This window comes from Gadus macrocephalus, chromosome 1, assembly GCF_031168955.1.
Source record: "Gadus macrocephalus chromosome 1, ASM3116895v1".
Classification (NCBI taxonomy): domain Eukaryota; kingdom Metazoa; phylum Chordata; class Actinopteri; order Gadiformes; family Gadidae; genus Gadus; species Gadus macrocephalus.
The window spans coordinates 12,107,408-12,126,035 of record NC_082382.1 but is presented as its reverse complement, the minus strand read 5'-3'; the positions used below and the strand labels follow the sequence as shown (position 1 = coordinate 12,126,035).

Genomic DNA, 18,628 nt, shown 5'->3' with positions numbered 1-18,628 from the left:
CCCGTCATGGCGGAGATCATCCAGCGCGTTACAGGTGAACTCTCACAAGGTACATGGGGAAAGATGAGTAAAGGTGCATACAAACAAAAAAAGGCAAAACCTACTGAAAAAATCGGATAAAGTTATGAACCTGTAACATACATCAATGAGTCAAAAAATAATATTGTTTGAACCAATGGTCTGGTTCAAACAATAGTTTGAACCAAACCAGATGACATACCAAGGAGTTTAGAGTCTCAGTTTAAGCCTAAGGACAGTTTGGAGGGCGGAGCCTCACCAGAAAACAAACGGACATCCACGGGCCAAATGTGATTGGTCGGGGATCAAGTCAATCCGTCGGCGTGGTTGCGTTGTGTTCATCAAAGAGCCTCGTTCGGACCTCGTCTCAGTCGGGACAGGAGGAGTGTGGCAGCCCAGCGACTATGAAACAAGTATGTGGAGTGGTAATGCGTGATGTGAGTGCACGCGTCTGTGTTTCTTTGTGTGTGTGTGTTTTTCTTTGCACACGTTCTTTTCTTCCCCCCCCCCCTCCATCCCCCCTCCCTCCCTCCCTCGACCCCACCCCCTTCTCGACGTCGAAGTGCACACTCGAGCGCGGTAGTTCAATTCCGTTGCCGTTTCGTCTTTTGCGTTTGTGTTTTGTTTTAATCCTCGTCCCCTCCGCCGTACATGTCGGCCAGCTTCTTGAAGCGCGGGCCCCAGTCGTTGAGGTAGTCGTAGTCCTGGTCCCCGGAGCTGGAGGAGTTGAGGGAGCTGACGGAGCCCGCCGTGGAGCCGCTGCCCTCGTAGTCGAACACCAGCAGGGAGTCGTAGGGGGGCGCCGTGGGGTCGTTGTCCGCCGCCCGCAGACCCTGCAGCCGGGGGGGGGGGTTATACTGCGTTATTATTGGTTCACATGCATGGGCATAATAGTAATGGTCATCTTGAGCTGAGGTGGGCGGTTACACAGCAGAATTTAGAAGAGAGATGGATTTAAGAAAATAAAAGCGCAAGGATATAACGCTCGATGAGGAACAAAGGAATGAAAAGAAATTGACATTTGATAATTTTTTAGATACATTTTGATTTCCTTTTTTTGTACTTTAATATAGAGTGAGATAGAGAGGAAGAAATGTGAGACAGAGGGGAAGACATGCAGCAAAGGAGAACGGGCTTGATTCGAACCCGGGTCTCTGCGATCCGGACTGAGCCTATATGGTACGCGCTCTACCCGACATTTTACATTTTTTTGTGGGAATATTTTGCGCTGCACTGCTTCAAGTCGAGTGTTCACCAGGCGTTTCCTGTCATTTTCTCTCAGCCATGGATGATTGCATTGTTATTCCGGTGGATGAACACACCAGGCTCAACATTTCCCTCCATCGCCAACACTCCCCCTCTTGCTATAGAAAACCCTTAGTTTGAAGGATAAGGTTGGACCACTACATCCTCTCCCTCTCTCCACCGTGGGAGATAGGAAGTCCGACATGGCTCAGCCTCCAGGGGTAAGATAGGTGCCAGGAGAACCATGTGCTTGTTGGTTGTTGTAAGAGAGAAGGGTAGAGAGAGAGAGCGAGGGAGAAAGAGAGAGAGAAAGAAATGTAAAGAGAGTGGGAGAGTGGAAATCGGGAATAGACGGATCAAAGCTGAACAGCTGCCATCACTTCTCGAGTGTGAACGTGTTTTCATGATTCTGTCAATCAGCATTTCCTCGCATGAATGTGCCAACATTGCAGAGTGTGTACCTGTGCGTACCTGTCTGAGTGTGTGTGTATGCGTTGCATGTGTGCGCATATCTACGTATAACTGCATGTGTGAGGGTGTGTGTTTGTGTGTGCGTGCGTGTGTGTGTGTAGTACAAGCATACATGGCACAGCAGCTGTCGAGTTCAATTGAACTTGCCTGTTGTGTCTACCTGCATACCGAATTGAGTAGCATTCGATCATGTTTAATCTCATTAACGAGGAGATCAATGGAAAGCAAAAAGGATAGGGGGCAAGACGGCAACAAAGGAAGACTCCAATGACAGATGGCTGCGATGGATCTGGGTGGCTTTGTTCCCGGGTTCCCTTGGTAGAATGGGTACAAAAACATGGAAGACTGCCAGAGTGACCCCGATCCACAAGAGGGACTCAAACTCAAAACCATCAAAGTACCGTTCCATGTCACTTTATCACAGAGCCATCATTATTCTACAATTTCATAGATGATCTTGTGTTTAAGGGGAATAACAAATTTCTCTATGTGGGCGATTCCGCCATCTTCATACTCATAACAGATGATAAAATCCAAGCTGATGCTTGGATTTCACCCAAGAGCCCAGCAAGTGTAAGGCAATGATCCTGTCCACAAAGAGAAATCCATCAGCTCACTTCTCTGGGAACACTTCAATCAAGCTCAGTGAGCAGATGGAGGGACTAGGACAGTGCATTAACAGAGTACTCCTCGGAAAACAGTCTAATACCTGCAGACCTGGACAACACAACGTATACTACGATACTACGTATCTGAGCATTGCAGAAGGTGGCCAGCAAAGCTTGATCCTAGAGGCAGAGTCAACGTTTACAAAACCCAGGTCAGGAGCATCATGGAGTACTCCTGCCTTGCTGGAATAAATGCTCCTCAAACCACTCTTAGGCAGCTGGAAGTCATCCAGAAAAAGGCAGTGAAGAGCACTGGGGTGAATGAGGACTGTGCCCTAAAGGGGTATGCTCTCACCAAGCTGAGCCATAACACAGAACAGTTGCTGCAACAACCGTCCTTCTCAAGATGCACCCTCCCAACCGTCCAGCAGACTTGAAAGCACCGCTACCCTCAGCTCATGTTCGAGCTGGAACCACTGGGAGGTTACCGTCGAGATCTGCCTTGTCACTCCCCAGGCCCGACACCGAAAGCCCAGACGGGAGTGTTTTCACACTGCTGCAACAACATGGACCAGCCTTTCCCCTGCTGTGGTCCAGACATCACATCAAGGCGAGTTCACGCCTTCAAGGATTGAGCAAACAACTCAACATGGGACTGCATTCCAAAAGCTGAAGGACTTCAGATTTCACTCTTATATATTTATATATTCCTGAGTGGCTTTAGTGCAGTGGCTCCTGAATTGTGTTCATGAAGCTTGACTCTGCGAAAAAATAATAAAAAGAAAGAAATCCTAATATTGCTTGCATACGCAAGTCGTAAGCCAGTGTCTTGCGGACACGCCCTTGTTCTCTGGAAGGCAAGTTTATTTATACATCGCCCTTCAAACAAAAGGCACCATTCATGGAGCTCCACAGAGGCGGGAATCCCATCAGGACGATGACAAGACAATCATCTCAGAGGACCGCTCCGCTCTGGGGGTGTGTGTATGTTTGTGTGGCTGGTGTTTGTTTGTGGGCGTACCTCGTGGATGAAGTCCCCGATGTCTCCAGGGTGGGGCAGGACGTGCCGGATGGGGTACTGGGACTCGGGGACGATGGGGCGTTCGTCCACCCGGCGGACCCCCGGGGGCTTGCTGATGATGTGCTCCAGGGAGTCGGGTTGCTGCAGCTGGCTGAGGTCATAGTCCTGGAGTCGGAGAGAGAGAGAGAGAGAGAGAGAGAGAGAGAGAGAGAGAGGGAGAGAGGGAGAGGGAGAGAGGAGAGAGAGAGAGAGAGAGAGGGAGAGAGAGAGGGAGAGAGAGAGAGAGAGAGAGAGAGAGAGAGAGAGAGAGAGAGAGAGAGAGAGAGAGAGGGAGAGAGAGAGAGAGAGAGGGAGAGAGAGAGGGAGAGAGAGAGAGAGAGAGAGAGAGAGAGAGAGAGAGAGAGAGAGAGAGAGAGAGAGAGAGAGAGAGAGAGGGAGAGAGAGAGAGAGAGAGAGAGAGAGAGAGAGAGAGAGAGAGAGGGAGGGAGGGAGGGAGGGAGGGAGGGAGAGAGAGAGAGAGAGAGAGAGAGAGAGAGATGGATGTAACCGCGGCACAGGTAGGCAGCCTGTCTGTGTCATGTGTATGTGAAAGGTATGTTTTGTGTGTGTGTGTTTGTTTGTGTGTATGTAGTGTGTATGGTACATACATGTTTATTTATGAGTGTGTATATTTAGTGTACTGTATGCATGTTTATATTTGTTTGTGTGTGTGTGTGTGTAGTTTGAATGTGTGTGTGTGTGTTTGTGTTTGTGTATTTTACTGTACATGCATGTGTATGTACAGTGTTTATGGGTTTCGTGTATGCATAGATGTGTGTGTGTGCATGTGCAGTGTTCACGCGTTGGCAGGTGTTTGTGTGTGTGTGCTGGGGGTCTCACCTGGTCCTCCTCCCCCCCGCCCTCCTCGTCGTACTTCAGGATGTTGTCCCTGACGTCGTCCTCGGGGTCGATGAGCAGCTGCTTGGTCTGCCTCTCCCGCTCTCTGCGCTTCATCCACACCACGAACAGCAGCACCATGCCTGCCACGCCACACACAGCACAACGCAACGCGCCCGTCACTACGCGGGACCTCACCGCGACCCCCGCGCAGAGCCCACGCCCGGGTCTCGTGGACGCCATTCAGGCTTCACTGTGTGTTATTCTGTCTGTGCCGCTGGAATCCTTAAGGGCTACAAATTCTGTTATGATTTTAACTATGAACAGTCGCTTTTTAAGCCATTGGCAACACCTTGTTGTGGGTCAAATATCACAGATTTGGTACAATGTGGGGAGGGGAGGGAGTGGCTGTGGGAGGAGCCAGTGTGTATGTGGGAGGGATCAACATTGGCATGGGAGGGACAGCATTGGCTGATGGAGGAGTCAACATGTTAAGCATTTCATGGACTTCAAATGAAGAAATGGGTAGAAAATATTAGCTAGAATCTGAAAAAATTCAAGCAGCTTCTTCTGTCTTTTGACATTAACAACATGGCCGACCTAGAGAATTTACACTACTTTGGAAGTCAGTATCTCATAGTTTCATAACTCACTATATATCATGCTATTGATTTAGGAATTGGATGAAAGAAACGCTTACGCACATGTTTTAAATAAAATTTCAAGAATGCCCCTTTGGGAATCTATACTGAAAATATCAGTGGTTTAATGACACATGCGCAAGGGAAACTGGAATGCATCTATTTGTGTCTATCTGTCCATAAAATCGTAATCGTTTTCAAGAGTCGCCCAGCTGCATAATGCATTCCAAGATCTAGATCATCACTTTTCCCTTATAGGAAACCAAGAGAACTTGGTGTGAAACCACCAGCCAAGGACTACATCCATAATACAAAATGCAATGCACATGTTTATGTATTTCTGGTGAATGTTTCATGATCCTCTCTTCATACTGTGCTGCAGGGAGTTAGGACCATCACAGAGAGCAACGGATAGGCCCATGTGTGAGAAACATATATTAGATTTATCTACACATTTATGTATGTGTTGGAAAGTAGCGGCAAAAAATACCGTAGAGAGATAGAGGGAGGGTCAAAGGAGAGGTGGGTGTGTGTGAACAGACTATTCTTCCCTTTAACTGATTTAGCTATTTTGTTATTGTTATGATTAGAGTAGACATTTTAACGTTTGGTTTTCCTCCTCTCCATTCCTGTGTGTGGTTTTGGTGAGTCACCTGGTTAGTACATTATCCTTTCGGTTTGACTTGAGCTACGGATTCCAGTTCTAATATTTGCCGTGTGTTACGAGCATTCACAGTTGGGTGGGATTATACAGAGTCGTGGTTTGGGATTTTGCATCATCATTTCTATCCTTTTGCTAAACTGTCTATGTGGCATCACCATGGAAACTTTTAGGAACCCATTAGGCTCATTGCTGTCTCCGTGATGAGTCCTTCAGTGTTTCATCAATGCTTTTTTGGTCATTTCCATTGAAAGACACCTTAACTTTACTTTAGTTTGTGGGAACCCAACAGTCATTTCGCTTTTATCCAAATCTGCAGTACACTTTTGTCAGGAGCAAGTAAGGGGGGTCAAGGGACATGTAGCTCAAGAATGCCATCATGCAGGACTGGAAAATGCTTTCTGACACCACAACCCTTTCTTAGTGAGACCATCCTTATCTTACAAGTTCACTTTTCGTTTCCCTCTGCAGATCAGTCTGACCTCGACCTCGAACGTTTTAAATGGTACCACTCATTGCTCGGATTTCTGTTCCCCAAGTAAAAGGAATGCTGCAGTCTGTCAAATAGAAATAAACGATGGCGGCAAGCACAGGAAAGTGTCGCAATCGAAACTGTTTTTATTTGACAAAGACTAAATAATGATTTTAAAAGACGAAACAGAAATCGGCACAAAAGAATTTTCTCAGATTACAATATGTTTTCTCGTGTGACTGAAGAAAGCACAAGCGCCGCTTTGATTGGCTGAACTTTTTTAACCCACAAAGGCTGTGGCAATATTTGACAATCAATGGCCGCCCAGCCAAGGCCAGACTGATGCACTGCTGATCACATGACATGAATATCCAGATGGTCTGACAAGTGCTTAAGTGCTTGCAGCTTCGGAGTCAGAGACCACCACATCAAGAACACCAGCCAGCGCCCCCCCCCGGTACTCACACAGCAGGATGATGATGCAGACCAGGATGGAGATGATGGCGCCGGTGCCCAGGCCCGCGGCCGCCACGGCCCCCAGCGTGGTGCAGTCTCCGTTGCGGTCGCATGGACACACCTTCACCTTGATGACGGAGCGGTTGGACAACGGAGGGTTCCCCGAATCAGACACCACGATGGGGACCTCGTACACGCCCGACTCCAGGTACACCTGGTAGCGCAGGCCCAGGCGGGCGTAGTCGCCTGTGAGAGGGAGGGAGAGAGAGAGAGAGAGAGAGAGAGAGAGAGAGAGAGAGAGAGAGAGAGAGAGAGAGAGAGAGAGAGACAGAGAGGGGGAGGGAGAGATTTCAAGTCAAACAACTGTTCAGAGCAACATTACCATCACGAAAACATGAATAAATAATAATGAATGATAATAACTAATACAAATTCCAAATAATTATCCATAAATAATGAACAACTGAATAATAATACGAATGCTTTTACCTTGACTACTTCAAACATTTACCTAATGTCAAAATATTATCATCATTTTCAATATATATCAAAACGTGAACAAAAGCATACAAATTTCCTGAATGACGGAGGTGGATGGAGGTAAACACAATGTAAAAGGTAAATGGCTTGCATTTATATTGCGCTTTTCTAACCAGTGGCCACTCAAAGCGCAAATATTCACCCATTCATGCACACATTCACACCCCGACGGCGGTGTCGACCATGAAAGGCGACAGCCAGCTCGTCGGGAGCAGTTAGGGTTAGATGTCGTACAGTGCAGGACAAGGACACAACATAACACAACGCATTCCATCCGCTGCTACAGGTCTCCTCCTCCCCCGCCGTGACCCCTCTTCCTCACCGCTGATGCGAGAGATGGTCCAGTTGCGTCGGATGCTTGGCGGGTAGTTGGGCAGCTCGAACACAAAGGGCCCGGCGTTGGGGTCCGTGTCGGCGTCGGCCGCCGTGATGTTGACGCCGTTGGTGTTCCTGTTGACGCGCTCGCACAGCTGCGCCTCGCGTGGCACCAGCGCCGGCGGGTTGTCGTTGATGTCGTTGAGGTAGATCTGCAGGGTGCCGGTGGCGCTGGCCGGGGGATAACCTGGAGGGGCCGGAAGGGGTGGAGAGAGAGGTTAGTGTGTGTGTTTGGCCGCGGGAGAACCGCGAGGTGGGTGAGGGGAGAGAGGTTAGTCTGTGTGTTTGGCTAAGGAGTCTGGACGGGAGGTGGGGAGAGAGGAAGGTAAGTCTGTGCGGATGTTTGTGTGTGTGTGTGTGTGTGTGTGTGTGTGGGGGTGGATGGGTGGTGCGAGCAGGGAGATGTTGTGACAATGTGTGTGTGTGTGTGTGTGTGTGTGTGTGTGTGTGTGTGTGTGTGTGTGTATGTGTGGGGGGGGCCTTTGTTGTGTGGCCACGAGCAGGTATACCCTGAGAGTGTGTGTGAGTTGGGTTGTTATGAGCAGGGTGGAGAAAGCGTTCGTTCTTGCACCATAAGTGTGGTGTGTGTGTGTGTGTGTGTGTGTGTGTGTATGTGAGTTGGGTTGTTATGAGCAGGGTGGAGAAAGTGTTCGTTCTTGCACCATAAGTGTGGTGTGTGTGTGTGTGTGTTTGTATGTGTGTTTGTGTGTGTGTGTTTGTATGTGTGTTTGTGTGTGTGTGTGTGTGTGTGTACATACAGGCTTTCTTGCTAAAAAATAGATAGGGAGACCAATGGGGATAATTGATAGGAGTGGAGATGGGGGCAGAGTTGGACAGAGACAAAGGGAAAGGCCAATCATAGAGGGATGAGAGGTGAGGGCGAGGCAACGAGCTGAATGCAGCATGGGCCCCTGAGTGAGCGAGGGCCCCCGCTGTGAGGTCAAGAGTTGACATTCTCTCGGTTGATGAAAAGGTTTTTCTGAAGGAGAGCTGCGCGCCTGCAACACCTTTATGCACTGCTGACGGAACGGCTTCTGACAGCTGTGTTGTGCACGACCTCCCTGCCCATCGCACACCAACACAACACTCACACTCTGTCACTCTGTATTTACAGTGTGAGATGCACATTTATACCTGCGCATCTGTGTGAATGTGTCCATGCACTAATAGACGAGTGCACACGCACAAACACACCAACACAGACACACACACACGCAAACACACATGCATGCACACATGAGTACACACGCACGCACGTGCACACACACACACACAAACATACACACACACACACACACACACAAAGCAACTGTTACATCATGAAACAAACCCAAACACAAATTGTAATCTGAGTGTATTATAGTGAGTGGAACCCCATCTGTCCACACTACCGCCTTTGTGATTGCTGCATCAATGTACTATAATCAGCCCAACGTAGTGTTTCATTCTATTGCGTATTCGCTCACACTTACACAAACATACCCAAAGATCCAAACATTCTCCAAAATATTAAAAGCTGTGTGTGTGTGTGTGTACGTGTGTGTGTGGGTCTCACTCACAAAAGGAAAAATCCAAAGTACATAAATGGCAATGAGAGAGGAGTGATTCCTCAGCAGCCTGAGCTGTTTATCAAAGCGTGTGTCAACGACCAAGACATTCTGGTGGCGTCCAATTAGGACCCATTTCCCTGCCACGCCCCACTGACTAAGCCAATAGTTGGAGGGCTCCTGCCCCAGGAACCTAGCTCTTGGTGGGGATAAGGCCTACATAGTGTACAGCGATTTATGCAAAGCCGACAGATCTGCCAATTAAACCTGGCAGTGAAGCAAGACATTTGACAAAGAGAAAGGAGAGAAGGAAGGCAAGAGAGAGGGAGGGAGAGGGTGATGGAGAGAGAGAGAGAGAGAGAGAGAGAGAGAGAGAGAGAGAGAGAGAGAGAGAGAGAGAGAGAGAGAGAGAGAGAGAGAGAGAGAGGGAGGAGGGGAGGTTGAGATAAAAGATGGGGGTGGTACTCTGGCAATGTTATTCTAAAATGCATTAGATTGGTAAGCTTTAAATTGGACACAACAGAGGGGCTGAATAAAAATACCTGCCATGTATTAAGATATACACATATAAGTAACGCTGAGTAGTAGATGCCTTAATCAGCCCATAGTGGAAGACATGCCCACACAGGCACAGACACACACATAAATGCAAACACACTAAAGGGCTTCCCTGTTCACTTGGTTCGTTAATCCCAACCATTTATAGGGGACATTTGGAAGCAGCCTGCCGCTGCTGATAGGAGAATTATGTGGGTCTTCATCCAGCTAAATAAATAATTATGTTTGTGTAAATTCTTCAAAAGGATTTGTATTAACTTCCCTCCCTAATTTTTTTTTTGATGTGGGTACAGAGATTTTGCAGCATGAGTAAAACGGCCTTGCAGTAGGCTTACCGTATGTCCTTTGAAGAAGGTGGAGAAACAATAGATCGGAAAACGTCGTGTCATATGGGTCAACGGCCGACAGATACGGCTTTGCCCAAAAAACATAAAAAATAATAAAATGGAATGAAATATGAGTTTACATCTCACCACCGCTTCGTCCTTCTGGCCCCCTGTTCCCATCGCTCGCTCACTCTCTCTCGCTCTCTCTCTCGATCTCGCCCCATCCCATATCTCTCTCCACTCTGTGTCTCAACACCATGGCACGTCACACTGTAATCCCTCTCACATTTTCATGGCTGACACTCCATAACTCCCACATAGTCCAATGGATACACAATGATTACACACACCAGGATACACACACATACACCTACACACAGACACACGCACACATACACACATACACCTACACCTACACAGACAAACACACACACACACACACACACACACACACACACACACACACACACACACACACACACACACACACACACACACACACACACACACACACACACACACACACACACACTCACAAAAGAGAACAAGCATGCACACACACAAACACACACAGACACACACACAAGAAAACAAGCAGGCAGGCACGCACGGACACATACCAATGCGCATTCAACATCCTTATTCAACTTCTGGTGACACATCTCTGCTAAAATCTGCCACATTAAAGTATTGGAGTGGTTTCCCGAGAGCTCAGTCGACTAACAGCCCACCGGAACATGAGAGACGCATTACTAGCAGAAGCTCACAATGTGGCAATCTCCATCCTCCTCACTTGCTTTCCAAATGCACCAGAGCACCTATTTATTGAATAGATACTAAGGTGCACCTGAAGTCCTGACCGGTAAAACAACCCGGTGAATAGTATTCACCGGGTTGTTTTCCTGTGAATACTATTCTCAACACATCCTTTGAACAGTGTTCAAAGGATGTCTTCTGGTCAGGACGTTCTGACATGGGAGCCAGGTTATTCAGAAGGATAATGGATTATGAGTTAAAGGCTGGGGAGAACATAAGCCTTGGGTGAGGAGAGAGATGCGAGGTTCACTTTTACTCAGGCGGTGCGTTAACTCTGTTGGCCACCCGGCTCGACAGGTTTTCTTCAGGAAAATACCACATTAAGCAATGCATTAGGGTCGCCTATTCTGGGTTTGCACTGTACTTCACATCGTTTTAAGCACGTGGTAAAACGCAAACCCAATGATAAACACCCATGTGATTAGGCAACTATGAAAAAAAAAGCCCCTTTCAAAGAGCCTAACTCAAGGCCTTAACTCCTTAACTTAAGGTGGACACTCCTCTGGGTACGCTGTGCGTCACTAATGTGGTAACTTGGGGAAGGGCAGCACTCCCTGCATCTTTACCCACTTGAGAAATAAATAGTGTGTTTGTTTGCCGCGATTAGGCTGGTGCCCGCCTTCTTCAGTTGTCTCGGAGAACAAACAGCAAAGACTGCGGCCATTGGGATAGGCCGGAGTGAATCAAAGAGGAGTGGAGGGGAGAGGAGTAGGAGGGGAAGGAGGGATAGAGAGGAGATAAGAAGAGCAGGGAAAGAGAGGAGAGCAAAGGAGAGGATGGGAGAAGATTGGAGGAAATATTAGGAGAGAAGAAGCTAAGAAAAGAGGGGAGAAGGGAAGAGAAGAGAAGGGAGGAGAGGAGAGGAGAAGAAGATGAGCGGAAAGGGAGGGGAGAAAATAATTAAATGCATCACGGTTTTAGAGAGGCTATGCCCAAAGCGGAATACCTTAATCAGAAATGAACAGATGATGACCAAGAAAATACCCAAAGCTTCTGAAAAGTTGCCAATCTATTTGTTCTTTAGCAACATTGAACTTATTTTAAACCATGGGGAAAAACATTGTATGTTTAGCTGAGTATGGCGTTTTCGAATCCAAACTGAAAGATAAAGATGAAAAATGATGAAGGAGAGGAGAGCGTGTCCTCTAAGTTTGTGTTTTTTTATGCGTGGGTGCGTTGTGTGCTTGCGCGCGCGTGTGTGTGTGTGTGATATTTGCTTGGTCAGCGGAAAAAGCCACACCAACCACAAGATTGATGAATCAGTTAAAAGTAACAATCAGTGACATTATTCAATACATCGGCATCAAGTATGAAAAATGAAGCTGCGGAAAGGTATGAATGCTATGCTAATGTATAAAGTTACGACCAAACATAAACCAATTATGCTAATGATTCACTGAGACTCATAGCGTGTCTCTAATACTGTATCCTTACTGTGAATATTTACTATAGATCTATTTATGTACACACGATAAACACGGACTGCATTTTATCAAAGCAAAATGTTTTCCAACAAAAACTAAGCTGAAACGTCTGACAGGGCAAATCCTTGCCCCTGCTGAGAACTTAGTAATGTGATTCATCACTGATTGGCTAGATTAGCAGTACGTCACACCATTGTGATTTGTACCGTATTTGGAGGTGGTGAACTCTGTTGTTGAAGGTGTTAGTGTTTGCTAGCTCTTAGTGTTTACTTAGACTCTGGATGATATCCTTTGCACCCTGTTCACGTCTGGTACCATCCACATATGAAAACGACACCAATCATTTTGTTTCCACAGAAATACGTTTTAAATTACTGGCCCTGGGTTAGACCCCTCGCACGCGTTGGACATTATTGCAGATCAAAGCTTGACAGTGACAGCGATTCATAAATTATACTTCATAAACTAAGGCCACGGGCAATCCTAGATGTACTCAGTTATTTTCAAAGTGATAACGCTCCATGTAGATTTGGTGTGTGTGCTTTGGGCTGAATAATGAAATATGTATGATATCACATTTGGGAGGATACACACCTCCATGAAGAAAACACAAAATAATAACAGCGGCAAGAAAAACAAGAAGAATCCAATCTGTGACATTCTACAGGAAGCCTTAACGCGATAGAAGGAGCAGAACTCACCACTGTCTATAGCCAGGAACGTAGCCTCATACACGTTGTTCTTCACATAGGTGGACTCCCGGTCCAGGGTTGCTATGGTAACTATCTGACCACTGGTCCTGTTGATGGACAGCCACAGCGCGGGGTCGTTCAGCTTTGTGTACCTGAGCAACAACAATGAGGAACATAAAGGAAACATTTAGCATATCACATAATTCACAATTCATGTTAGATTTGCAGTTGACATATCACCCACCAGCACATAACCTATAGAGGCTCACAAAAGTCTCATAAATCTAGCCTGACCTTCAAACAGTTTAATTCTTCATTGACTTTTCCCTTCCGTGCCTGCAGCCTACAGTCAATTTCACCTCATTTTCTAAGCGCTGAAGTCAATTACCTCCTCTGTTAAACACTTGAAACCTTGTATGGGTGTGCGGTTAAAGTACGTGTGTGTGTTTATGTGTGTGTGTGTGTGTGTGTGTGTGTGTGTGTGTGTGTGTGTGTGTGTGTGTGTGTGTGTGTGTGTGTGTGTGTGTGTGAGAGAGAGAGGGAGAGAGGGAATGTAAAAGAGATATCTTACTGACCATGAATGTTCCATATAAATACAGTCCCTAGGTTCATGCTTCAAGAATAGATCCAAAAGTTTGATGCACAACACTATCACAGAAATGGACACATAACTATCAGTGTGTTTGTGTGTGTGTGTTGTTGTGCGGACCTGCGTCTATGTGTGCAGTGAGTGACTGTACAGCGGTGTGTGTGAGTGTGTGTCTATTTTTGTGCGTACCTGCGACTACGTGGGAATGTGTGTGTGCAGTGAGTGACTGTACAGCGGCGCACACGCGCACGTGTGCGTGTGTGCGTGTGTGCGTGTGTTGTGTGTGTGTGTGTGTGTGTGTGTGTGTGTGTGTGCGAGCGAGTGGCGGATCCTCTGATAGCAACACCGTAGCAGGGAGCAGCGCGGGGAGACGTCACCGCAGGACACAGATAGAGGAGGAGATAGACGGAACAAAAAGGAAGGAGATAGAGAGAGAAAGGCGGCGAAGGGATCAACTCCCGGAGTTAACCCCAATCTCCCTCTGATCCATTTGCCTCTGCCCGCCTGTGTCACTGCCTCAACGCTATCAGCTCCCCGGCATCACATTACACCTCTCCTCAGTAGCCTGTGCTTTTGTAGTCATACATTTCATTTTCTGTCATCTTGGCTCCTTATCTGCTCAACGGTGCCTCCTTCCTGCTGCAGCTCCCAGTTCATCACACCTGCTGCCACGCACGCTTCAATCTCATTCTTGATGTTTGATTTCCTTGCAATGGTAGCCCGGTCCGCCGCGGGGGTGCGTGACATCGGCCAGTCCACCGCTGCACGCCGGGGATTTCATATCCCCCCCCAACCCCTCGCAACACCCATGCAGGTAATCCCGTAATGCAACATGTGTCTGCCTGTGCTATACCTTTTAGGGCCATCTAAGCTGAAAGCTGTCTGACCCTCGTCACCGCTTTTCTTTTACCACAATCACATGCGTCACGGGACGGCTCAAACCAAGCTGTTCAGCACACACGTGTTTGTGTGTGTGTGTTTGTGCGTTTGTGGATAAACGTCTATACTTAAGTGTGTGTACGGGTGTGTGTTTGTGTCTGTGTGTGTGGGGTGAACCTCTGTATTTATGTGTGTGGGTGAACCTCTGTATTTATGTGTGTGGGTGTTTGGGTGGGTGAATCACTTTATTAATTTGTATCTGTGTTTGTGTGTGTGTGAGTGTGTGTGTGTGGGGGAATGTCTTTATTTATGTGTGTGGGTGTTTGGGTGGGTGAATCACTTTATTACTGTGTATTTGTGTTTGTGTGTGTTTGTGTGTGTGGGTGGGTGAACGTCTTTATTTATGTGTTTGAGTGTATGTTTACACATTGATTATTTTTTTTGACAGATTCCGCAAGAAAATTATCGCTCAGAGGGACGGCATGGGTTGGTAAATGGAGGGAGGATATAACCCCCCCTCCCTCCCGGCCCCCGCCCGGCCCCCGCCCGGCCCCCGCCCGGACCTCCGCAGCGCAGGAGGCCAGTCTTCTAACAGCGGGGTGCGCTGCAGGACTCGCGGCTGAGCAGCGGCACGGGGTATAGGGATCAGAGGGACGACATTCCTGCACACACACACACACACACACACACACACACACACACACACACACACACACAGACAGACAGACAGACAGACAGACAGACAGACAGACAGACAGACAGAGACACACACACACACACCACACACACACACACACACACACACACACACACACACACACACACACACACACACACAGTGATATGGCCAGACACCAGCCAAGGTCTACGGAGCGCACACCCGACACACCCATCTAATTGGCTGGCCGTGAAATGGAGAATATGGCCGGCAATCCAGCGCAGTGGGGAGGAAAGAAATGATAAAGGGAGAGAGAGAGAGAGAGAGAGAGAGAGAGAGAGAGAGAGAGAGAGAGAGAGAGAGAGAGAGAGAGAGAGAGAGAGAGAGGGAGAGAGAGAGAGAGAGAGAGAGAGAGAGAGAGAGAGAGAGAGAGAGAGAGAGAGAGAGAGAGACCAACCAACAGAGAGACCGAGAGGGTGGTAAAACGAAAGGGTAACAGGGGACACTTGTTATTGGATGTTTTCATTCATGTCTCTCCAGGTGCTGTGGGTACGATTTTAGAGCTTTTATTGAGTGTATTGCGTAAGAAATACTATAGCCATCCGTCAGCTTTACTTGAGTGTAATGCGCCATGAGAATATCTGTTGTTGGGGGACTTTGCCTGACTCAGTAAGAGACGTTTACATTTTAGACGGCTTCCAGGTCATTTCTGACCAATCAGGGCATCCGTTTCCTGATTGGTTCAGGGAATCCTTCTTACCCATTTTTATAAGGGAGGGGATATTTGACTCTTCAGCTTACCTACAGCACCTGTAATGTGGATCCATAATACACGTGAATGTAATTCAGCTCTTTCCACTGGATGCTAACGTTGCCATAGCATGATCTCTCCATACCTCTTGTGCTGCATGCTGAGGAAATTGACTGCTAAGCTCTTTCCTACCAGCAGAGGGAGGAATATTCTGTGCTTGGGGACAGAAGACATGAGAGTCCAAGAGAATAAATTGTTCAGAGTGCAGGAAACTGTGTGTGCCATGCAAGTGTGTGTGTGTGTATGTGTGTGTGTGCGTTTGAGTGTTTGTGTGTGAGCACATGTGTGTGCGGGTGAGTGTGACTGTGAGCATGTGTGAGCGTGTGAGTGTGAGAGAGAGAAAATTGTAAATTAAAAACAAAGGAAGCTGGAGCGGAGGGAGGAGACTTGTAAATGAAAAAGAGGACCTCCACACCATTCTCTGGTGCCTGGACCCATTCAGCTCTCAGAGTCCTCTGTATGATGAGAACACATTAAGTGGCTGAAAGCCGTCTTATCAGAAAAGGCGAAAAGGAAGGCTCTGCTCCGCCGGCCCACTTTAATTAAGTCCACTGAGCAGGCCTCAATGCAGATGTGATACAGCCTGCCATTAAGGGCGTTATCACCCTCACCCCCAGCCCGCTCTCAGTACATTGATGACACAATCCCCCCCCCTTATCTTTCCGTATACACATTTTTATGTATACACATTTGGATTTGGCATATACACTTTTAGTCGTATACAAATAGGTGCGTACACCCATTTGAGCCTACACACATTGATAAGCGAATGAAGATCTCAATCTTGTTTGCTTGTATTTTTTTCCAAACACGATTTTTGTCCTTTACCCAAAAATATTTTGCTGGAGGATATATTCTTTGATGGCATTAAACGCCAGGATTACTGCGGCGATGGATGATGGAAGGATGCCATGGAGTAGGGAGAGCACACGTAGTGGTTTTGTTTCAAAGATTCCAACTGCCAACAACATGGCTGTGGGCAATTGGCAGCTGTTACGGCATACTTTATAATGAAATGTCATGCCATTTCTATTTTTTTCCGTTTTGTTCGGAAAAATAAACAGTAGTTGTTTGATTACCCCCAGTTTTTTATTTTTTTTATTCTTTAAAACAAGAACAATCCAGTTGATATGTTGCACATTTATCTTGTTTGTGTGTGTATCTACATGTGTGTGTGTGTGTGTGTGTGTGTGTGTGTGTGTGTGTGTGCGTGTGTGTGTGCGTGTGTGCGTGTGCGTGTGTGTGTGTGCGTGTGTGTGCGTGTGGGTGGGTGTTTCCTCCCAGTGGCTTTGAGCACCTGGTCCTCCCACACAGACTAACAGACGAGCAGGCCTGTCGGTCTGTGTAGGAGGGTGAGGTGCGGGACAGACAGACAGAATTGGTGGTAGATCCGCGGTTATCCTCCTCACCATATTGGTGATACTGGTGAACAAACTGGTGTGCGGGTTGTGACAGTCCTTTTCAAAGCCGTGACCCTGACGATGAGATATGTATGTCTGGAGTGCGGCCAACGCGCTCCGGGTAATCATTTATGCCAGAAACCTCCCGCGCCCCTCCCCCGCTCCCCGCTCCCCGTCCCCTTCCTCCGCTGGTCGGTGTTTGCCAGCAGGTACAGCGCAAACAACATCACTCCTCCGAAAGCGGCCCCCCCGAACTGAAGAGCTGCATGTTACACCTCCGATACACACGTGCCCCCCACAACGCTGTCAGTCAAACCCCCCCCGCCATCTCCTCCACACCCACTAGCTCACAATGAGCACCTGTCAAGTCCAAACCCGATACTACAGATGAGCTACAACCACAGCCACACCTAAAAGCCCAGCACCACCACCCACCACCACCACCATCACCAGCACCACCGTGTCACCACCATCAACTGGCTTCATTTTTTCCCTCTCTCGTTTGACTTTTACAACTCTCTCTAAATCTCTCCCCTGCCGCCTCTCTCCTCCTCACTTGTCCTCACCGTCCATTTAAGAAGACGAACAGCCCTTTGTCAGAAGCTCCGAATGGGATCGTAAATTAACCAGACACACTCAGTCAAAAGTACAAATCTGCCCTGCTTTTTGGGCCCGATGCTCTTAGCAAATACATGTATCAAAATAAGTTGTAGATACTTAGGGAACTTTTGGACAGATGTTTGGCTCATCTGCTCCATAAGCAGTCAGTGCTAATCTCACTAGGGTAACTCAGTTTTTACAGACTTGTCTAATGCAATATGTGTCCAGACGTGATTCTCCACACAACCAAGAGTAGTCCTAGCTGGTCCTACCAGACTCTCGTACTTCATTTCATTTGTACAGAGAGTCTGGACCAACTCAATTGACAAATGTTAACTCACTTGAAGGCGGTGTCTGTTGAAGTTTAAAAACTATTGGATCTGCCCAGTGCCACTCTGGATCTGCCATAACCAATCGCCGGGAATCAAGTTGCACGCATGCTGTAAACAAACCAAACACCATGCGTGAAGATGTCCGTCAACGAGAGCTGACTTTAACGTCATCGTTCTCAGCCACTCCCTCTGTTCGCTGATTGGACCGCCAAAAATCTGCCTTCCAAGGAACCCATGCATATGAAGCAGACCCAGACCTAGTACTGAAGTGAATTGAAATTGAGCGGAAGTAGGTAGGTGGGCGGTGCCAGGCTAGAGTAGTCCAACGATTTACAACAGTTTTGCGAGAATAAAACTCTTTTGTACCTGGCCTTCATAGACCTGTCAAATGGCTTGACCTGGGCTATACATAAGCATGTCAAGGCTTTTTGCTGGGCATTGTAAACACATTGCTTCACAGGAAAGTGCATTCAAAGGCTGGGTCTACTGCATTAGGGCAAGCGGGGCCAAAGTTGTGAAAACCACCTTCTCTGAATCAACAAACCTTTACTGATGGTTGATCTTTATCTTCTTAGTCTTTATTAGTAGCACACTCAATCTCATTAGTCCTTG

The 18,628-nt window shown here is 47.5% G+C and overlaps 1 protein-coding gene across 1 annotated transcript; it reads right to left on the bottom strand.

Moving 5' to 3' along the window:
• Positions 1-559: 559 nt before the first annotated feature.
• On the bottom strand, positions 560-13,149 carry LOC132448130 (cadherin-4-like). Its single transcript, XM_060039205.1, has 6 exons — positions 12,757-13,149; positions 7,332-7,571; positions 6,479-6,715; positions 4,243-4,382; positions 3,364-3,528; positions 560-851 (listed from the first exon to the last, which is right to left on the bottom strand). The coding sequence occupies exons 1-6, from the start codon at positions 12,932-12,934 to the stop codon at positions 645-647; spliced, it is 1,167 nt and encodes a 388-aa protein (XP_059895188.1). The 5' UTR covers positions 12,935-13,149; the 3' UTR covers positions 560-644.
• Between the last annotated feature and the right edge of the window lie 5,479 nt (positions 13,150-18,628).